The sequence below is a fragment of the Nuphar pumila genome, chromosome 5, assembly GCF_984573655.1.
Source record: "Nuphar pumila chromosome 5, dmNupPumi1.hap1.1, whole genome shotgun sequence".
Taxonomy (NCBI): Eukaryota; Viridiplantae; Streptophyta; class Magnoliopsida; order Nymphaeales; family Nymphaeaceae; genus Nuphar; species Nuphar pumila.
The window spans coordinates 91890335-91915030 of NC_143253.1; the positions used below are offsets into that span (position 1 = coordinate 91890335).

A 24696-nucleotide genomic window follows, 5' to 3' on the forward strand; every position below is an offset into this window, starting at 1 on the left:
CCCTTTTGTGCTTAAACCAAATGAAGCAAAGAGGAGTGAAACAGAAAATATGCTGATCAAAGGAAAATTTATACGGGAAATAAAAGAAGGTGAGGAACGATATCTCTTACCTTGGTTTCCTAGGATATTTGGATTGTCCTCTCGGTCGATTCAAGGGGAAAACACCAGGATGAGAAGAGTGAAAAGAAGATGAGTCCTTAGGAAATCGATGATCTGCCGGAAGGAAATGGATACTGGTGACGGATTCTGCAGGGGAACTTCGGCTTTCTTGCGAGAGGAATGTCTTCGGGGAAAGATAATTCTGCCACGCTTGTCTATGGAGAAACCCTTTGAAAAGAAAATCCCCTGAATTGTTGCGGAAGATGAGTCTAAATGAATGGATATTGAAGAAAAGGGTGGATGAGGTCGATAATGGATGCTTGAAGTAAAAACCGATCTCAAGGAAAACAAGGGGTTGCCGAGAAGAAGCTGGGAGTCCTCTTCTTAAAGGCGTCGTGGAGGGTTCAGGAAGGAAATTTGTTGGGAATCAAAGGCTGACAGAGGAGGAGGCCGTTTGAAGATCTGCGATGGAGAGAGGCAGCGAGCCTGCAGCCGTTGCAAATCTTCTCCATTTCAAAAAGGAGGTCCCCTTTTAGAAAAACTTTTGAAAAGTGGTTTAAAATGAGGTTTTTGGTAAAAATGGCTTCAAAAAGCTTGAAAATCATCCGTTTTCCTTGTAGTTTTTCCCAATTTATGTTATTTTTCTATTTTTTTTTTGTATTTTTAGAATAAAATCCTAAAGTTTTACGAGAAAACGAAGATTAAAACTAATTTTTTTGTGTTTTTGTAAAATATTTACAAAAGAGAGTTTTTCTGAGAACTCAAGGCGATTTTTTTGAGAAAATTTCTTTAGAAAGTGGATTTATGTCCGGATTTTTAGGAAATATCCGAGGTTTACAACCTCGAACTGAGAAATATAGGGTTGGGGATTCAACAAAATGCCAGATGAATTGCCCGAGCCATTTAGAACCATTTTTGGTATTTTTATAATTTTAATTTGAAAATCGGACAACGGGACTCAGATTTGGATTTAGAACACTGGGTTCGGACCCGAAATCAATTTTGAATGGATCAATATGGTTTTTAGTCCAGAAAATCTGAAGAATGACTGAAATTTAGCTTTGAAATCGCTTTGATTTTCTCAGAAGATGGAGTCAGGGGCAAAAGGGTCATTTTTACAAAACTTTGAAAAATTTGGGGTGTTCACACCCATCCAACAAAGTGAGGGAACTCTTGCCTATTTGACACCACACCCGGGTGCCGGTGTGACGCGTTGCTTCCGGGTGACGACCTAGCAACCCTTTCCCATTTATCACTGCCTCCGGGCCTATAGAGTACAACGCATCGCTCAGTAAGGAACGCCCCAACGAAATTCTTATATTGGTTCATATTCATAAGGTATGACTAAGTTTTTATGCTGGCTGTCACTGGCCTATCGCAATCCTCCTTTATCCGGGCTTAGGATTGGCAGTGTATAACTAAACAGTTATACACAGGCGGAGTTTTGGAGGCAGCCCTGACCGTAATACATGGTTTTGACATCATTTTTAGCCATCCATTTTGTGTGTTCTACGTGCTCATTATTGGCACTGGAAAACTTGTTAGACCCATTTAGGTTACGTTTGGTTGCTCTTATAAATAATGGCACATGTAAGGATGGCTGTCGAACGGGAAAATGGGGCCCCACCCAGCCTCGCTCTTATAAATAATCAGAGATGGAGGATATGAAACTATACTCAGGTTCATGTATTAATTGGACCTGCCAGTTTGGACTCGGGTTTTAATCATGTCATCATATTTGTTGCCATACTCGGATCCTTTGATTCGGGTAAAACCCACCAGTTGACGCCCCTATCTTAGAGGCAACACTGATGGATTGCCGTCAGAAATGCATTTGACCTGATAAGCATTCACTTGGAATTTGGCAATTTGATAAGACCGGATCCCTTCTCAAATATGAGAAAGCAGATTAAGCCTTGTTTGAAATCCAGTAGCTGAGATGGGAGTTGATGCATTTTGTAAAAACTTAACGGTGGATGTTTGGAAACTATTAGATGGGATGAGAGTTTATGCTTTTGAGATGGGAAGTGAGGTCCTCTTTCATTAGATTTAGTAACTACCACCTCCTGGTTGGCGGGTACCACCTTTTGAAATGCATAAACTGCCTCCAACTACCAGTTTTGAGAGCTTTAAGCTCTGTTTGGAATCTGGTAGCTGGTATGGGCGTTTTCGCATTTGGTGGTTTGGAAGTAAAATCTTGGTCAAACTACCTTGGTTGTCTCGCTTGGAATCTGGTAGCTGGGATAAGCGTTTATGCACTTGGTGGTCCCAAGATTTTTTTTTTTTTTTTTTAAAATAGGTAAGCTGGGATTAGGCAGACCCTTACCAGATATCTCTTATGCCCCATGTACCAGATATCGCTTACCACCACTTTGTTGTTTAGTAGCTAAATGGGATGGGCGTTTATGCATTTGGGGTGTGAAGTGGGGCTCTTTCTTCTTTGTATTTACACTAACTGCTGCGCCGACCCCAATTGTTTTGGGACGAAGGCGTAGTAGTTGTTGTTGTTGTTGTTTTTACACTAACTGCTGCCACTTCTTCAAATGCATAATCTCCATAAACGCTCATCCCAGCTACAGCTTCCAAACATGGCCTTAAAAAAATACAGGTATTTAAATATCCAGCTTTCTCTGTTTGAAAAAAAAAAGTCTTTTCCACTGCTCATGCATATCCTTTAGCAAGCACTACTCTAGCATACAACAAATTTTGGCATTCTCTGATCAAGGCTGGTGGGTGTTTCAGGCACCTTAGTGGATTTGGATTGAGTGGAGGACTACCAGATTTCAGCAACTTGAATGCTCTTAAGACAATTTATGTACAAACCATGCTTTTTCTTTTTTGGGTTTTCTTCAACTACTCATGACACTAATTGGCTTGTTTTTGTTGCCATCATTTCATTGCAGCGACTTGCATAACAACAGTTTGAGTGGCCCATTGCCCCAATTTCTTGCAAAATTTCCTAATTTGAAAGAATTGTAAGTATATATGGTTCCTGAAAAGCTCTCCTAAGCGTTTGAATCTCATCCAACTATCTGAAATTCTTTAGAAAAATATACGAAAAAGAATGCTTTAAAACAAACAAAATAAGCCACAGGGCTATGTTCATCTGGTAGGTACTCCCAAGTGGGTAAGGGGAGCTAGGTGAATGAGCTCACAAGTGAGTAAGGCGGTTTTTTCCAATTATCCAAAAAGCACAATAAAATAAAATGGAGAGAACAAAATTGTGAAGGAGTAAATTCTTATCATTCATCTGCACTTAATTGATTCTTTTTGCATATTACATTAAAATAACTGTTTTTTCTTGATGTGCCCTAAAAAAGTATAAAATAACTCATTTTAATTACACATTCTTTTAGCTAATGAATAATGATCACATAGACATCCAGAATACTTTAGGACTGCATTTTATTTGGCTAATTATAATTGACCAATTATAAGACGGCATGCCCTCCCTGTCATTTTAGAAAGATCAGGAGGTTAAATATAATAACCGAAAAAAAGTTGGCAGTTATCTGTGAATAGGAATAGGTTGGCTACCTTTGATCCAACATATGAGGCAAAATCTAAACTTGGGGCAAGATCGAGGCCGAACAAGGATATAGGTGGAATCAAATTTTGGTCCCACATGGAATCCAAATTAAATATAATTCTGCATGCAATTTTTTGTTCAGATATAGGCCCCTGATTTAGTCCAAAACTGGGTCTGATCTCAGTAATCTATTAGAGTCCAATTATACAAGTTTCGAATCTCTTGATAGCAATAAAATCACGATATTTTCAAAAGATCACGATATATGTGGCATGGTTTTGAAGATATGAAATTTTCTTGCTACTAGAATCATTTATTTTTTTTCTTGTTATTAAAAAAGCACACAAAAAAACCACTTCACATGTTTGAGCCGGTGAAGCATAGCTCACATCTCGACATAGAAAGTTGGTTTCATATATATTTCCTTGGTTTGCTGTTCTTTTAATGAGATCCCCTTTACTTGGTGGGCAGGAATTTGGCAGATAATGATTTCAGTGGAACAATACCATCGTCGTTGACAACCAATCCAGACATAAAGCTAAAGTAAGTGGAAAACACATTAAAATCATGAAAGCTTGAGAGAGAGACTGTTATATATATATATATATATATATATATATATATGAAAAGGTGGTAGTGGCTAACCACTTTTCTAGCTAATCATTGTATTAATCATTTACTTAAGTATGATCGTACAGATGCATTGGGCATGGTTGAGTTACTAGAAAAAGACACTTGGATTGTGTTTTTTTATAAAAATATAATTTTTTGAGCCATAAATATTTAGAAAAATCTTAGACAATCTATTTTTTAAAATCTTATAAAAACCAACATGTGTATCAAAATTGGATTATTCAAGAGTCAATTCCTATAAAATCAAGCATGTCTAATGCGTGGTTAATAGCTACCACCTTCTCTCTCTCGATATATATATATATATATATTTGAAGAGCAGTGGAGAGCTACCTGACTGTCTTGGGACCATCAATTTTTGTTATTTTTTTGAAATTCTGACCTTACAGCTGTGTTCAGCATGATTAATTTACTAAAAATTGACACTTGGATCATTTGATTATGATGCATGGATAGGTTTTTATAAGGTTAAAAAATCAATAGTATATAATTTTCATAAATTCTTGCGGCTTCAAATACTGTTTTTTTATCCAAAATGCATGATCCATGTTTCAATTTCTAGTAAACTGATTATGTTGAATACATCGTAAAGTCAGAATTTCAAAAAAAATACCCAAAAAATTCTTAGTGAGTAAGGTTTTTACGGTTTCTACCTTGTAGGTTTCAATTTCTCTATATATATTTGAATATTTGGTACTAATGAAGGCAACGGGCTATTGAGTAGAATATTTGAATCTTTTCTTCAAAAAAATTCAATTGTTCTACATGGTTTTTGAATTGCATGATTATAACAAGTAGGTAGGTTTTTTAAGGAATTAAAAAATCAATGGCATGCAATGTGCCCAAACTTCATAACTCAAAATTCATGTTTTTATGTCAAAAAACTCGATCCATGGCATGATCCTTAATAAAACAAACCATGCTGAACAAATGTATGTGGTTAGATTGAATTGATACATCTTGCACCTATGATTTGAATCTCAATAGTTTCATACCTTCATTAGTACCAAATATATAAGAACTACCATGTGAACGGAGCATTTCCAACCCATTTTTTACAAATCCAACTATGTAGATGTGTTTGGCACGGTGAATTTGATAGAAATCAAATGTTGGATAGTGTATTTTTGATGAATAAAATATGATTTTTTGTATGGTTGAATATTTATAAAGATTGAGTCATTAATTTTAAGGACTTAAAAATCTTATGTATGCATCATAATTGGGTGATTCAAGAGCTGGTCCTCAAAAAATCAATCATGTAGATTGTGTGGTTAGATTTAAGAGAAAATAATAAGAAAATTCATAAAAATAGTGGTTCACACTGTAGTTCTCATATTTTAGTGACTATATATATATATATATATATATATATATATATATATATATATATATATATATAGAGAGAGAGAGAGAGAGAGAGAGAGAGAGAGAGAGAGTAATGGGTTCTTGTTAAATGAAATATGTTAAATGGTTTTTTCAAGCCTTTTTCATTTGCTCTTGAAGCTCTATTCCAAGACATGGGTGGATTTTTGTAAGGTTCAAAAAATCAACAATCCAAAATCTTTGTAAAATTTTGAGGCTCCAGACATCAATTTTTTTCATTGAAAACACATGATCCAAGGGTGGATTCTTATTAAATCAATCATGCTCAACACATTTATAGGGTCAAAACCACTTAAAAAGCATCAGAGAAGCTGAAAACCCCATTTAGCCAATTTCATTTAGCACAGACCCATTACTCTCTCTCTCTCTCTCTCTCTCTCTATATATATATATATATATATATATATATATATATATATGAGAACTGAACATATTAAACCCCATTTCTCATTCTGCCATGTTTTGCCCCATGGGCTTTAAGTGTTTTATGATAGACCAGAATCGTTAGATGTGTTTAGCATGCTCGATTTAGTGGAAATCGACTCTTAGATCATGTTTTTTGTATGAAAAATATATTTTTATGAGTTACCTTTGTAGCCATTGATTTTGAATCATCAGAAAAACCTGTATATAGGTCAGATTCCGATCATCCAAAACTGGTTTCCACTAAACAAAATTTATAGATCATATCTACGGTGTTAGCCTTGAAAAAAAAATCTTAAAACTACTATTTTTTGAAGTGGCCTAACAAGACCTAAGGAAAAAAGGGGCCTAACACACTACTCTATATACATATAAAAAATTGAATATATTAGGGCCCATTTTTTGTTTTGACCCATTTTTTCCTATAGGTTTTAAGTGTTTTATGATAGATTTAAACCCTTAATGTGTTTAGCATGATCTATTTAGTGAGAATCGACTTTTGAATCATGTTTTTTTTATGAAAATACATATTTTTATGAGCAAAAAAAATAGTACCTTCATAGCCATTGATTTTGGATCACCAAAAAAACTTGTATATAGGTCAGATTTCGATGATCTAAAAGTTGTTTCTCACTAAACAAAACCTATAGATCATATCTATGGTATTAGACGTACAAAAAATACTTAAAACTATTATTTTTAAGGGGCATAAGGAGACCTAACAAAAAAGGAGGGCCTAAGGAACACATATTATATATATATATATATATATATATATATATAGAGAGAGAGAGAGAGAGAGAAGGTGGTAGAGCATCGTTTTTCCGCTGCTAAATGTTTGGGACCTTTAGCGATGACCTTTGTTATCGCTAAAGGTCTCGGCGGGACTTTTAGTTGTGACAAAAGTCACCGCTAAAGATCTTGGCAAGACTTTTAGCGATGACAAAAGTCGTTACTAAAGGTACTAGACCTTTAGCGATGACTTTTGTCACCGCTAAAGGTGTTTTGGTGGAAAAATGCTCTGAACGTCATCCCACTTTTTGTTGCGTGCATAGCTACCACCCACTATATATATATGGGTTAATATTGGCTACTAATAAAGGTACAATACTAATGAGTTTGAAATCATAGTGCAGGTTGTATCAACTCAATCTCACCACATAGATCTGTTCTACATGGTTTGTTTAGTGAAAAACTTGTTTTGAATCATGTAATTAAGTTTTTATGTGGGGTTAAAAAATCAATGGCCCAAATTTTATAACTCAAAAAATCAAATTAAAAGCATGATCCAAGGCTTGATCCTTAGCAAACAAATCATGTTGAACACATTTATGTGGTTAGATTAAGTTGATACAACTTGTGCCTATGATTTCTAGCTGATTAGTATTGTACCTTGATTAGTAGCCAATATTAACCCATATATATTAGAATATGAGATCTAATGTGTGAACTGCGATTTTCATGATTTTTTTGTTATTTTTTTCTTGAACCTGACCGTAAAGATGTGATCTACATGCTTGGTTTATAAGAACCCACTCTCGAATTATTCGATTTTGATGCAAAAACAAGATTTTTTTAACTCTTTAAAATCAATAGCTCATAATTACCATAAATATTCAAGCATTCAAAAATCGTATTTTTCATAAAAAATACACTATCCAACAGTTGATTCCTAGCAAATTCACCATGCCAAGCACATCCACATAGTTGGATTTACATAAAAAACATTAAAAATACCCATATTTCTAGTTCTCATAATTCAGTTCTTGTGTTCTAACGATTATATATATATATATATATATATATATATATATATATATATATATATATATATATATATATCACGTATTCATATGAATTTTATTGGCATTTTGATCAAATCTTTTGCCTGCAACAACGTTACTGGCAATGCGCGCTTGACCATGAGTCCGAGTTCAAGCCAAATAAGTCCAAGTTCAAGCCAAATAAGTCCGAGTTCAAGCCAAACAGGCGAGGGTCCCAGCTCGTCCAAAGGAAATACTTCTGGGTGTAAGCTCAATGTGAAGGGCAGCAAAGCATTTCTCATAGCCATTGCATTCTTCTTGCTCACCCTTTCCCCGTAACTTAGACTTCATCAACAAGGCAGGCATCAAATTAAATGTTTCTTGTTGTTTATTAATCCGTTACCAGGTCATGTTTGTGAGATTCTTCTTCTTTTCAAGTCCATAGAGGGATAGCATTATTTTGTGACATTTAATTTTGAGCTGCCAATAATATAATAATAAAAGCCCAAAATTAAGATCTAAGTACATGTTTGCAAATGGTTAATACCTTCATCCTCAATGTTGGCAACACATGGCCGGGTTTTATTTTATTTTTTCCATACATTGTGCAGGCCTCTGGTTGACAATACCCTTGAGGTTCCCCTACCCATTGGGGATAATTGGCTAACATGAAGATGTTTAAATGTAATGTTAATTTCAATGTTGTTAAGTACCTATGCTTCAAGGCATGAAGCGCACACCTCAGGTGTGAGGCGAGCCTTCGTGCCTCGAGATGCAACATTGAGGCATTGTTGTTTATGAGGCATGCATTTTACTTTTTTAGGTGCACATCTTGCTCGAGGTATGTGCATTGAAGAGGAGTACATGCCTCATTTTAGAGAGGGTGGTGTATGTTCTCCCCCGATGATTCACTGAATCCCACGTCTGTGTTCGGGGGGGGGGGGGGAATGAGCGCCACGTATTTACGCACATGGGGCTCGTATTCCCGTGTATGTTGACATAACTTTGCATCGGACTCTGGTGCTGTTGCAAAGACTTAATCACCCTTACTTGCTTTTCTTGCCCTGACATGACGGTTCGAGGAAATGACAAAAATATCCTCCATTCAAAAGTTGGGAAACTATGGTTTGAGAAAAGGACAAAAAAGTCCTCCATCCAAAAAGTTTGATGTTAACTATTTAAGGTGTAGACGTTCACTATTCATTAAACTCTTGCGCCATCTGCTGTAACAGTAGCTCCCATTGTCAACGCAAACTTTGCCTTCGTCTCCAGTCGAGGTTTCTGCCTTGTTTTGTATCTTGTTTTACAACACATTGTCATCTTCTCGTGCCTGCCTTGTGTTACAAAACATTCCCGTGTCTTCTCTTCATTTTCATTGTCGTTAGACATTATGAAAGAAATCAATGATGCACAAACATTCCAACCAGTTCCATTAAGGCGTCGTGAGTAGCTTTCCATCTCATCGTGCTATCGATGAAGAACACATGTCGTCTTGTGTGCCATTAAGACATTGTTTTGTTACTGCAGGTAGATCTTGTTCTTATGATGGTTGGAAACTTATCGATATTTGTACGATAGTGGGACCTGTTGACAAGAAAGCTTGTTTACAAATGCTAGGAAGGGCCTCCACCCCATCAGGTATCCTACATTCACTCATTATATGCATTGTATCTCAAACAGCTGTATTAGTAACATACTCCCGTTTTTGTGAGATATATCGTTGTTAGTTAATATCGATTTGTTTGCTATTATGCTCAATTTCTTCCGTATCGATTTGTAATTTATTGTGCAATATATTTATCGACCTTTTAGATATTATGGTTTTGTATTGTCAATTTGTAAGTTATTATGCTAAACTGCTGTATTGATTTTCAATATATTATTCGATATGTATATCGATTTGTAAGATATTATATGTTTTGTAATATGTATTCATAAGATATTTGTACACAGACTTTGAAAACATGTGCGTGCAAAAACACATCGTTACACGCATTCAAATCGCTACTCTATCAACATTTTGTATTGAACTTGTTTCACAGCCTTTTGGATCTACTGGCAGCGTTATCGTCAACACACATGTACGACATTTCAAGTCTTTTATTGGCATGGTAAGTGACAACTCGATGCTCAGTATAAGCAAATATCAATCCGCAATTGCTTTTATACTGTCATTTATTAAATCGATTCTTTGACTTGCTAACCCTTATCGGTATTCGTTGTTATATGCATCATGATTATATCGTAGTAAACATATGCGCTTGCTAACACAACATGATATATTGCTTACAAAACATTCCCCTGTCTTCTCTTCTTTTGCGTTGTCGTTAGGCATTACGGAAGAAAGCAATGACGTACAAACATTCCGACCAGTGCCATTAAAGCGTCGTGAGTAGCTTTCCATCTCATCATGCTGTCGATGAAGAACGCATGTCGTCTTGTGTGCCATTAAGGCATTGTTTTGTTACTGCAGGTAGATCTTGTTCTTACGATGGTTGGAAACTTATCGATATTTGTAAGACGCTGGGACCTGTTGACAAGAATGCTTGTTTACAAATGCTAGGAAGGGCCTCTACCCCATCAGGTATCCTACATTCACTCATTATATGCATTGTATCTCAAACCGCTGTATTAGTAACATACTACCGATTTGTGAGATATTGTTTTGTTAGTTAATATCGATTTATTTGCTATTTTGCTGGCAACACAAACTGATATATTACTCATAACATTGTTGAGCTTATCATTAGGTTGTAATGAAGACGATGTAGCTCAATTAATTGAAAGTTATGGAGAATTGAACATCTATAGTAATGATGCAACTGAAGAATTGAACATCTGCACTAATGATGCACATGATAAGAAGGGTGCAGGCATTAGACCCACTCTTGACTTGAATGTTCCAGTAGAAGAAATGCATTTCAATAATGAGGTAGATTATCATAATAGTACACATAATAAAAGTGTAGGCACTGCGAATGAACATGGAAGTACACTTGACTATGTTCTGGTAGAAGGAATGTCGTTTAATAATGAGGAAGCTGCATATAAATTTTACAATGATTATGCCCTAAAAGTTGGCTTCAGTGTGAGAAGGTTTTCTTGGTTAAAAAATGCACACGGTGTCATGGTGAGAAAGACATATGTTTGTTCCAAGCAAGGTTGGAAGAAATCAATGGAAAATCCAACAAGGAGCATACCAGAATCAAGACGTGGATGTCAAGTGAGAATGGTTTTGAGAAGACATCCGAATGGGAAATTTCTAGTTTGTACTTTAATCAGTGATCATAATCATGATTTATCTGCATAATTTATGACTCCTATGTTAAGGTCACATCGTAAAGTAACTGTAGCGCATGCTGCAATGGCTGAAATAGCTGATAGCGCCTGCATTGCACCAAGAAAGACATACAATTTGTTTGCCCACATAGACGGTGGTCGCGATAATGTGCCATTCACACCTTTGGATCTAAGAAACCACTTGAGAAGGAAGAGGACATATAACATGAAGAATGGAGAAATATGTTCTTTGGTTGATTACTTACAGAAGAAATCAAGCAATGACCTTGGTTTCTTTAGTGCAATGCAACTGGATGAAGATGGATATGCTGTGAATATGTTTTGGGTCGATTCAAAGTCAAGAGTAGATTATGAATGCTTCAATGATGTACTTGTATTTGATACTACAAAAAAGATTAATACTGAACAGTGGCCATTTGCGCAGTTTGTCGGAGTGAACCATCACTCACAGAGTTGTATATTAGGCGGTGCATTTTTGTATGACCAGACCAAAGAAAGCTTTGAGTGGTTGTTCAGAGTATTTACACAGGAAATGAACGAGAATCAACCTGAGGCTGTACTTACAGATGGTGATCACGCAATTGTGGCTGCAGTGCTTCATGTGTGGCCAGATGCACATCATCGGCTATGTTTGTGGCATATCTTTCAAAATGCCGCAAAGAACATAGGACACATATTTAATCAGAAGACAGGGTTTGATAAAAAGTTTACTAGGTGTATGCTTGAGAGCATAGACGAGATCACCTTTATGTCTGATTGGGAGGAAATGATTCAGACATACGACCTTGAAGATTGTCTGTGGTTATAAAATTTATATGCAGAAAAAGAGAAGTGGGCATTGGCATATGGAAGACAATACTTTTGTGCTGGTATGATAAGCACACAAAGAGTTGAATCTATGCATGCCACGCTAAAGAAAACCCTGTATTCATGTTTAACAATGTTTCGCTTCATGAAACAATATGAATTATTTATAGACGATCTAAGATAGAATGAGCTTGAACAAGACATGAAATGCTTCAGTACACGACCTCCAACTTTTGGCATGAAAATATTGATGCGACCTGCAGATCTGTATATGTTGAGAAACTATGTTTTGATGATACATGATAAATATGATATGCTTGCATGATGCATATATATGATACATGATAAATACATTATATGCTTTCATAAGATATGATAAATATGATATGCTTTCATATGTGAAACTGAATATGTTATATTATGACTGGATATGATGTGCTATGTATTTAACGAGTATTTGATGCAAGGTTATTTCACTTAAGAAGAGTGAAGACAACTTGACCAAGTGCAACTTTTTGATGCAATCATACTACTCTGAAGAAAAAGCTTGATGGGCCATACATTCATAAAGATTATCCAAGAAGATCGGCTACCTCAAGATGAAGATTTTCTTCTTCTTTAGAGTCATATGTAACAGAACCTTCAGAAGCATGCATATTTCATATTAGATTATATGCTTTGAAATCATACAAGCCATTTATTTACAAAAAGTTAAGCTTTCATAAAAGGATACGTTATGTATATTGTAGCATTATAAAAACACCTTTTTGAAACAAATTAATTGTACCTTCTAACATGCATTTATGAAAAAGACAACTTGAAAAGATATAAAAGCTAATGATTTCAAATATGAAAGAAAAAGACAAAATGAATTAATTCATAATACACAAACATTTACGTAAGAAATTTTGGTTCATAATACATAAGCATTTATGAAGAAAAGACAAAATGTGAAAAGATGTATTGGTTCATAATACATAAGCATTTATGTAAGAAAAGACAAAATGTGAAAAGCTGTATTGGTTCATAATACATAAGCATTTATGTAAGAAAAGACAAAATGCATTAGTTCATAATACATAAACATTTACGTAAGAAATTTTGGTTCATAATACATAAACATTTATGTAAGAAAAGACAAATTATGAAAAGATAATACACAAGCATTTATTTGAGAAATGACTATTTGTAATATAAGTATTACTCAAGCATTTAGTGTACTTCACAACCATTCATTTTAGAATTGACGATTTGAGAAAATAAATATTATTTTATTAAAATAAGAAATGACCATTTATTTCTTTAAGCATTAAATGCCACCTCAAAAAGCATTTGAGAAATGACTATTTATTTATAAATAAAACCCACACTCAAGAATGTCGACTTACTCATAAACATTAAATACAAATATAATATATGTTGAAAAGACTTTAGTTACTTTTTTACAAACCCATAGAATGTCGACTTACTCATAAACATAAAATACAAATATAATATGTTTTGAAAAGACTCTAGTTACCTTTTTACAAAACCATAGAATGTCGACTTACTTGAAGTCATCATTCTCTTTGTATAGCATTAAATACCTCCTGTAAGAAATCCTTGTTGATATCCTTCTCAAGAATGTCGACTTGTTTAAAGTCTTCATTCTCTCTGTAGACTTTGAAAAACACAACATAAAGAAAACTCTTGACATGACTATGTACAAATAAATATCTCAAAGCATTTATTGTACTTACACTCATTTAAAGTAAAGAAGTACTTATGTACCTCAAATCATTAATTAGAATAAAGACAAAACTACATGATAAACTACACTTCAACGTTCAAAAATACTACAGAACATTTATTATGAGAAAAGACCTAATACAAAGAATAACTCATTTTAAAATACACCAACGAATAGTGTACTCCAAAAATGCTTCGTATGGAAAGAAGACTTTTTGAAAAAGCAATATAGTACACTTATCTTTTCACACTAAGTTGTTTTTGAAATGACCTGACTTCTCATATCCCAAAAGGACAATCATTTCAAAAATTCAACGACTAGTTTTCTAAAGACTATATATACAAACAGAACAGTGTGAAAATACAAGCAAACTTTCAACGAGAAAAATTCCTGCTTGACACTCTGAGAAAAGAGCTTAGAAAAAGAAAGAGAAAAAGAAAGAGAAAAAGTCAAGAAAAGCTCTCAGAAAAATACAAGAGTGTGTAAGAAAAGAAAAAGATCATTCTGAGAATCTTCATACGTGCATTCATACTCTGCATATCATTCTGAAGGTTCTATAGGAAAGTGTTGTAACTTTCTGATCTCTGTTGTATCCCTTCTCTGTTGAGAGAAGTAGACCTCTGTGAAAGAGGGTGTTTTCCTTCTCTGTTGAGAGAAGTAGACCTCTGAGGAAGAGGGTGTTTCCCTTCTCTGTTGAGAGAAGTAGACCTCTGAGGATGAGGGTGTTTCCCTTCTCTGTTGAGAGAAGTAGACCTCTGAGGAAGAGGGTGTTTTACTATTTATCCGGTGACTCGGATGTTATAGTGGCAGGCTCAAGTGTTTTACTTGGGGACTGGATGTAGGTCAGTAACTCGGCTGAACCAGTATAAATCTTGTGTTTATTGTGTTGTGCCTTATTGCCTTATTTTTTATCTTATCGATCTGCATCATATTTCACTATTCACCCCCCCTCTAGTGGAATTTCTTTTGGTATCAGAGCAGGTTTTGCTGGTTTCGACATAACAAGTCTTCCGGCACAAAAATAGCATCAACCTCTTATGCTCGTGACATCGAAGGTCAACACTCATCTCGCCCTCCTTTTTTTAATGGCACTAACTATAGCTACTGGAAATGTAGAATGATCATATTTCTCAAGTTTGTAGATTTTGCTGTATGGAATATCGTAAAATGTCCATATTCTTCTCCTACATCAGACTACTCTTCATGGACTGATGAAGAAAGAAAAATGGCAAACTTAAATGCAAAAGCCATGAATGCTCTATACTGTGCCATAGACCAAAATGAATTTAACAGAATATCCATTTGTGATTCTGCTCATGATATTTGGCATTCTCTGGAAGTTATTCATGAGGGAACAAACAGAGTAAAAGAAGCTAAGATCTCATCATTGGTTCGAAAATATGAACTTTTCAAGATGATCAAAGATGAAACCATTACTGAAATGTTCACTAGATTCACCAATATCACCAATGATCTTAAATCTTTGGGAGAAACTCATTCCCAGACTGATAAAGTAAAAAAGATCTTGAGATCTCTCACAACTGACTGGGAGAAAAAGACTACAACTATAGAAGAAGCCCAAGATCTTTTCAAGCTTACTCTGGATGACTTAATAGGCAATCTTATGGCCTATGAAGTCTATATGAAAGAAAGAAGGGAAGAAGAACAACCTACACAGAAAAATCTTGCCTTCCCAACTCTCTCAGAGGATGATGATTCAGAAAAAGATTCTGAAAATGCTCTTCTTACCCGAAGATTCCAACGCTTCATGAGAAAGGACAGGTTTTCCAAAAAGCTCAAAGAAAAACAAGATAAAAAAGAAGAGACTATGTGCTATCAATGCAACAAGCTAGCTCATGTAAGACGTGATTGTCCTCTCCTAAAAAGAAAATCCAAAATCGAGGAACCAAAGAAGAGGTTCTTCAAGAAAAAGGCTCTACATGCTCAATGGGATGATTCAGAACCATCCACCAGTGAAGAGTCAAGTGATGATGAAGCTGAAACTGCAAACATGTGCTTCATGGTAGAAGAAAGCTCTGTAAGTGAAACTTCTGACTTTTCTTTTGAAGAACTTCAAAATGCTTTTCAAGAACTTTTTGAAGAATCCAGAAAAATAATTCTCGAAAACAAAGTTTTAAAATCCGAGAATTTAGAGATTTCCCAGAAAAATGAAAAACTCAGTATTGAAAATTCTGAGTTGAAAAAGAAAATTTTTATGCTTACTTCTGAAATCACTTCTACTAGCTTCAAGACTAAAAATCTTCAAGTAGAAATTTCAGAATTAAAAAGTAAAACTGAAAACCTTATAAAAACGGTTTTCAAGTTTACCAAAGGAAAAGAGAACCTGGACAAACTTCTTTCCTCTCAAAAATTCTCTTTTTACAAGAATGATATTAGTTACTCTCATTATAGTAAACCTTCTTGTACGAATCAAAATACCACTTTTGTCAAAGGTTCTATTGAACCTAAGCAGGAGTATTATAATTTGAATTCCATGCACTCCTCTAAGATTATAGATAAACCCAAATCAAAGAGGATATGGGTTCCAAAATCTAACAAAAAAGGACCCGATCGGGTACCAAAAAGAGTTTCTACTTGATCTATTGCAGGCATTGAAAAAGAAGAACAGATGGATATCAGACGATGGATGTTCAAAACATATGACAGGACATCCAGATCTTTTTGCTGTTCTTCATCATAAAGGAGGAACTGTCACCTTTGGAGATAACAACAAAGGTTTGATAATTGGTATTGGCAATATTGGTAACATCAATAAACCTCTTATCAAAGGCGTTCTCCTTGTTAATGGTTTAAAACACAATCTCTTAAGCATCAGTCAAATGTGTGACATAGGATATAATGTCAGTTTTAAACATGATGCATGCTTCATAGTGGACACAAACGAAAATATTGTTTTAAAAGGTATAAAGAAAAATAATGTATATGAATTATACTTAGATAATATTACTGAACATTGTCTCATAAGCAAATAATGGCTCTCAAAATTTATGGCATATGAGAATGGGACATGTTAACTTTAAATATATCTCTAAAATGGCTAAAAATAACTTGGTTCGTGGGTTACCTAAAATACCATTTAAAAGAGACTATTTTTTTGTGATGCTTGTCAATTAGGAAAATTGTCAAAATCATCCTTCAAATCAAAGAATGTTGTGTCAAGTAAAAGACCTTTAGAGCTTTTCCACCTGGATCTTTTTTGTCCTTCTAGGGTAGCTTGTCTTAATCATAATAAATATGCTTTTGTCATTATTGATGATTATTCAAGATTCACTTGGGTAATATTTTTGAAAAACAAAAGTAATACGTTTTGTGAAATTGAAATTTTATGAAAAAATTACAATATGAAAAATCCTCTTCAATTGTTAAAATTCGTAGTGACCATGGAGGAGAATTTGATAATGATATTTTTTTGTAACTTGCATGGTATTTCACATAACTTTGCCTTTCCTAGAGCTGCACCTCAAAATAGTGTAGTAGAAAGAAAGAATAGAATCCCTCAAGAATCTGCCAGAACTATGCTTCAACATAACAATCTTGCTAAATATTTTTGGGCTGAAGCTGTTAATACTGCATGCTATATTTCAATAAGAGTACTAATACTATTGAAGAATCTATGCATGTCAGTTTTAATGAATCTATTGGTCAATCTGTTCATAATAAGACTAATGATGATGATCTTGAAAGTACAGATTTTCTTTTAGATAATACAGCTGAATCTAATGAAGATGATCATCAAAGAACATTTGCTGAAATCAGAGATCATCCTCAAAAGCAGATTTTGGGAGACCTGACCAAGGGGGTTCAAACAAAAGCTCAGTTGGAACATATTGCAAATATGGCCTTCATTTCTCAACTTGAACCTAAAAAGATTGATGAAGCCATCATAGACGAGTTCTGGATGCTAGCAATGACTGAAGAACTAAACCAGTTCCAACAAAATGATGTGTGAGATCTTGTACCAAAACCAAAAGATCGTCAAATCATTGGGACAAGATGGATCTTCAGAAATAAGCTGGATGAATCAGGTAATGTTGTAAGAAACAAGGCAAGGCTAGTGGCTCAAGGATACAATCAGGAGGAAGGTATTGACTTTGATAAAACATTTGCTCCTGTTGCTAGACTTGAATCTATAAGAATGTTTTTAGCATATGCAAGCTATATGGATTTTAAACTATATCAAATGAATGTTAAAAGTACTTTTCTAAATGGTTTTATAAATAAACAAGTTTATATAAAACAACCTCCAGTTTTTAAAAATGAACAATTTCCTGATCATGTTTTTAAACTAAAATGTGCTTTATATGGATTAAAACAAGCACCTCGTGCGTGATACGAGACTTAAAACTTTTCTATTTTACACTCGAACTAAACACATTCAAATTAGACACCACTTTTTAAGAGAACAAGTCTTAAACAACATAATAAAACGTGAATTCATACCCACTAATCAACAGTTAGCAGACATCTTTACTAAACCATTAAAACATGAAGACTTTACACAAATTAGAAGAGATTTAGGAATATGCAAACTAAGTGACTTATAATTAATCTCACCTACTAAGACTAAAACATCTTATGAGTTCTATTAAAATTTTATTTTAATCAGTTTCATTCTAATCGAGTTCTTATATATATATTTTTTACTATTCAAAGTCAAACTATGCTTCTATATTCACGTATACTCTAAATACTCATAAAAACACATTCATCATGACACATTCTTTATGTCTTTCAACTTGTCATCTTTCAAGTACACATCAATAATAACTCATTGTCCTATTTCCTTTTCACTCTTATTCATAAGAAAAATTAATATTAAGTAAAGCTATCATGACTCTGTTCACATCACTCATCTCATAACACCTTTTATCACTTTTGTCTTCTTGTGAAAACCTCTCTTACGATAAGCTATCCGAGATTCAACATGATATTGTGTTCCTCACTTTTGTTATTTTTTCAAGTGATATATCCCTTTTCATGACTTCCTTTCCTCCTATTAAGACACTTCACTAAACTTTATGTTAAATAAATTGAGTGTTTATCCTTCTTATTTTCTTCACCACCTTTTTCAAAATCAAGCTGTCATATTTCACGTAAAATCTTACTACATCATCTGTTATATCATATCCTAAGTACAATCTATTATCGTCCCTTCATCCTTCACACCTTTTATGAAAAATTATTCGAAAAACTTGTCCTTCATTTTTTATTCTCATAAGTACTATTAGTACCATCCTTCTCTCTCTCTCTCATACAAATTGAGCCTCCATTCTTTTCAATCCGTGATTTTGACTCCTTTACTAGTTTAAAACTTAACTTTATTCTCTAAAAACTATGAACTTCCTCCAATCGAGTTTCTTTAAAAATATGTTTATCAAATAAACATTAATTCATGTCAATCATAACTTTATTTTATGTCTTTCATCTCATATCAATCATGAATTTTTTTCTTATTTTTTTATTCCTATCCTACTCGAAAATCCATATATGTCATCTCACTTTTCTTTATGTCTACTCTTACTCCTTCCACGCATATCCATAAAAATACTTCTTATATAAGCAATTATTACTCTTCACTCATGAATATCTTTTGTTTCCTCATTTCATCTCTCGAATACATTTTTTTTTATTATATATTTTAGATTTTTGAATCCGACTCCTCCATGTCTATTCTTATTTTTTTTTATCTATCATTTATCAATTCTTATTCTTTTCGAATATATTTTTGACTCTTTCTCTTTTTGTCTCATCATCTCTCTTACCACTATTCAAAGTCAAAGTGTGTCCTTCTCATATTTACGTATACTCATAAAAATTACAAATATGAGAACACATTAATCATGAAACATTTTTTAAGTCATTCTTTTCTTTCAAAAATGTCATATCTTTCAAAGTACACATCACATGATCACCCTATGACCTATTTCCTTTCATGTCTATCCATAAAAACTATTTATATATTAAATAAGCAATCATGACATTTCTTTATCTCTTTCATCTCATATCACTCATTAATTATTTTTGTCCTCTTCTCTATCCATGTCTGTCATCACTCTCTTCATACGCCCAACTTAAAATTTCTCATTATGTCTTTTCAGCTTGACTTTATCTCTATTCATCTCTCTCACATGAATTGAGCTCACTTCCTTCTTTACTCTGTCTCAAAACAATGGATCGCCCCATGTATTTTTTGAAATCCATTTCTTGACTTGTTGTCTTCAACTGTCAACTTGCTTCAACCTGGTCTATAATATTAACTCTTCGACTCTGATCCCTCCTTTTTGTCAATGACAAAGGGGGAGAGAAAACCTACCTCTCCTATGTAGGAGAAAAAAAAAAAAAAACGTTTAACTCTTTATCTCATACACATGAAGTATACACAAACTTTTTTATGTTAATTCTGTTTTTTTTATGATTACTATTTCTATACATTTTTTATTTCTGATATCATATTTAAATCATCATAATATATATGGCTAATTGACAGGGGGAGCATATATTGTCATCATCAAAAAGGGGGAAAATGTTGAGAAACTATGTTTTGATGATACATGATAAATATGATATGCTTGCATGATGCATATATATGATACATGATAAATACATTATATGCTTTCATGAGATATGATAAATATGATATGCTTTCATATGTGAAACTGAATATGTTATATTATGCCTGGAAATGATGTGCTATGTATTTAACGAGTATTTGATGCAAGGTTATTTCACTTAAGAAGAGTGAAGACAACTTGACCAAGTGCAACTTTTTGATGCAATCATACTACTCTGAAGAAAAAGCTTGATGGGCCATACATTCATAAAGATTATCCAAGAAGATCGGCTACCTCAAGATGAAGATTTTCTTCTTCTTTAGAGTCATATGTAACAGAACCTTCAGAAGCATGCATATTTCATATTAGACTATATGCTTTGAAATCATACAAGCCATTTATTTACAAAAAGTTAAGCTTTCATAAAAGGATACGTTATGTATATTGTAGCATTATAAAAACACCTTTTTGAAACAAATTAATTGTACCTTCTGACATGCATTTATGAAAAAGACAACTTGAAAAGATATAAAAGCTAATGATTTCAAATATGAAAGAAAAAGACAAAATGAATTAATTCATAATACACAAACATTTACGTAAGAAATTTTGGTTCATAATACATAAGCATTTATGAAGAAAAGACAAAATGTGAAAAGATGTATTGGTTCATAATACATAAGCATTTATGTAAGAAAAGATAAAATGTGAAAAGATGTATTGGTTCATAATACATAAGCATTTATGTAAGAAAAGACAAAATGCATTAGTTCATAATACACAAACATTTACGTAAGAAATTTTGGTTCATAATACATAAACATTTATGTAAGAAAAGACAAATTATGAAAAGATAATACACAAGCATTTATTTGAGAAATGACTATTTGTAATATAAGTATTCCTCAAGCATTTAGTGTACTTCATAACCATTCATTTTAGAATTGACGATTTGAGAAAATAAATATTATTTTATTAAAATAAGAAATGACCATTTATTTCTTTAAGCATTAAATGCCACCTCAAAAAGCATTTGAGAAATGACTATTTATTTATAAATAAAACCCACACTCAAGAATGTCGACTTACTCATAAACATTAAATACAAATATAATATATGTTGAAAGACTTTAGTTACTTTTTTACAAACCCATAGAATGTCGACTTACTCATAAATATAAAATACAAATATAATATGTTTTGAAAAGACTCTAGTTACCTTTTTACAAAACCATAGAATGTCGACTTACTTGAAGTCATCATTCTCTTTGTATAGCATTAAATACCTCCTGTAAGAAATCCTTGTTGATATCCTTCTTAAGAATGTCGACTTGTTTAAAGTCTTCATTCTCTCTGTAGACTTTGAAAAACACAACATAAAGAAAACTCTTGACATGACTATGTACAAATAAATATCTCAAAGCATTTATTGTACTTACACTCATTTAAAGTAAAGAAGTACTTATGTACCTCAAATCATTAATTAGAATAAAGACAAAACTACATGATAAACTACACTTCAATGTTCAAAAATACTACAGAACATTTATTATGAGAAAAGACCTAATACAAAGAATAACTCATTTTAAAATACACCAATGAATAGTGTACTCCAAAAATGCTTCGTATGGAAAGAAGACTTTTTGAAAAAGCAATATAGTACACTTATCTTTTCACACTAAGTTGTTTTTGAAATGACCTGACTTCTCATATCCCAAAAGGACAATCATTTCAAAAAGACAACGACTAGTTTTCTAAAGACTATATATACAAACAGAACAGTGTGAAAATACAAGCAAACTTTCAACGAGAAAAATTCCTGCTTGACACTCTGAGAAAAGAGCTTAGAAAAAGAAAGAGAAAAAGTCAAGAAAAGCTCTCAGAAAAATACAAGAGTGTGTAAGAAAAGAAAAAGATCATTCTGAGAATCTTCATACGTGCATTCATACTCTGCATATCATTCTGAAGGTTCTATAAGAAAGTGTTGTAACTTTCTGATCTCTGTTGTATCCCTTCTCTGTTGAGAGAAGTAGACCTCTGTGAAAGAGGGTGTTTTTCCTTCTCTGTTGAGAGAAGTAGACCTCTGAGGAAAAGGGTGTTTCCCTTCTCTGTTGAGAGAAGTAGACCTCTGAGGAAGAGGGTGTTTCCCTTCTCTGTTGAGAGAAGTAGACCTCTGAGGAAGAGGGTGTTTTACTATTTATCCAGTGACTCAGATGTTATAGTGGCAGGCTCAAGTGTTTTACTTGGGGACTGGATGTAGGTCAGTAACTCGGCCGAACCAGTATAAATCTTGTGTTTATTGTGTTGTGCCTTATTGCCTTATTTTTTATCTTATCGATCTGCATCGTATTTCACTATTCACCCCCCCTCTAGTGGAATTTCAGTATACACTAACTGTATTTGAATAGATCATGAAAGAGGTGTTTCATGTCATGAATTGCAATATTGAAGGACCCGTGCAAACCGAGAATATACGCAAATACCATATTTTATGGGAGGGCGAAAAACATCACAAAAGGCAAGAAGCACATGTCACGTACAATGTGGACAGTGGAAGAGTTGAATGTTCGTGCAAAATGTATGAATTCAAAGGTATTTTATGTTGTCATGCATTAAAGGCACTTAATCAAGAGAAGATACAAGAAATACCGGAGTCTTATGTAATGTGAAGATAGAGAAGACAAGCAAAGATTGAAATGCTTGATATAGACAATATGAGTAAATCTCGTGTCGACGAGAAGTGCCACATTTTAACGCCCCAAATTTCAAACTTGCAAACATTTTCAGAAAAACATGCAAGAGACTAGAAATATCTCTTTCCTTCAGAGTTTGTTTATGAAATCAGCCGAAGATTTTTCTTTTGATAAATCATAAGGCAAGCTGACAACTTTGGGCACGTTAGCTAAAAGAACCAAAACTCACGAGATTCGTATATTCAAAGGAAAAATCTGATACAAACCCATAACGTCCAGGACGCGAGCTAAGAGCAGGAAGAAGAAGTCTTGATGCCATCTTGCAATCGCGCCATCGCCCGTAGAGTACCTAATTATCACCTGTACCCATAGAATGGGTTAGTTTCATGAAAAACTAGTAGGTGCACAAGAGAGACTACAAGAAACTGAATTAAGTATATTTAATTCAGTAAGTTACACAGTTTAAAGCAGATATGCAGTTAAACAGGTAAGCAATGCAAGCAGGTGAATAGTGCAAACGCGTAAGTAGTACAAGCGAATAAGTAGTGCAAATGCGCAAGTAGTGCAAACAGTAAGCAGTTCGAAGCAAGTAAGCAGTTCAAAGCAAGTAAGCAGTGCAAAGCAAGTAAGTAGTGCAACTGACAAACGCAACATATGATTCAATTGATCGTAGGTTGTGAACTACCACGCAACTAGCTTGTTCTCGTTCCTAGAATGAGGTCCCTGCATCTAATCACCATCAGGACATCGTTTGTCGCTCACTACTTCTAACAAATGCTTGGTCCTGAACAACATTAATCTATTCTCATCTCTCAAAGTCTTACGTGGCTAACTGTCACCGGTTATGACGCACTAAGGCGTCATACTTCCTCAGAAAAGCCCACCCTTCCGTAGAAGGTCCAAAACATGATCACTAACTCAAATCACTAACGATCTGATTATCACGTCTGAGTCATGCATGTAATCATGCTAAAACAGAAAGCCGAAACTATGAATTCATAGTTGGCTATCACAAACAATCTCAGAAGATCGTCACAGCTCACCATAACTTTTTATGGTAAGCAAAAACACAAGATCCACGTCGGATTGTTCCGTCCAAGAGATATACGACCTGACAAAGAATTACTGCCTAGAGGGTATACCTGATCTTGATCATACATACCCCCACAGCGGAACCTTTGGGAAGCGGGTCCCCAACAAATGCCATATCCAATGAAAATCATTGCGATACACGCATCAACACAAGTGACCGCTCTCAGGGTCGATAGCCACAATATGGGCACAAGCATGCATAACAACAATATGCAACGTATCACTTCACCTAGAAGCATATAATCCTACGCATCGTGTTATTGACACAAGGAATATTGCAATCCTCAAATAGGCCCTCAAAGCATGTGTAAACGACACATGAGAACGCGCAGATATAGCAATTCAGTTGATTCTATGGGCGAAGGGTAACTAACTCTACCCGTCAGCCAAACAAAACAACTGAATAAGACAAGCACTCATAACAATGCTCGTAAAACATATAATTACCATAAAATGGCTCAGTCCATCAACAAGTAATTAAATTAATCGTAAGGCATAAACCATTACATCACAAGCCATTCATAAGCAATCATACGGCAACAGTTATATCACAATATGTAAGCAGCTTATAAGACAAGCGACCACATCAATCCTAGTTGTCACCAGTTCGTAGATTACGAGCTGTATGCAATCACATCAATCATAAGAGATGCAAGCCAACAAGTGCTAT

The 24696-nt window shown here is 34.1% G+C and overlaps 1 protein-coding gene across 1 annotated transcript in view; it reads left to right on the forward strand.

The window, feature by feature from the left end:
- Positions 1–24696, forward strand: part of LOC149837816 (putative LRR receptor-like serine/threonine-protein kinase At1g05700) — a 143467-nt gene that overhangs the window by 35288 nt on the left and 83483 nt on the right. The window contains exon 4 of the mRNA XM_090008133.1: positions 2842–2914. Within this exon, the coding sequence (XP_089864259.1) occupies positions 2842–2914 (73 nt within the window). The remainder of the gene's footprint in view (positions 1–2841; positions 2915–24696) is intronic.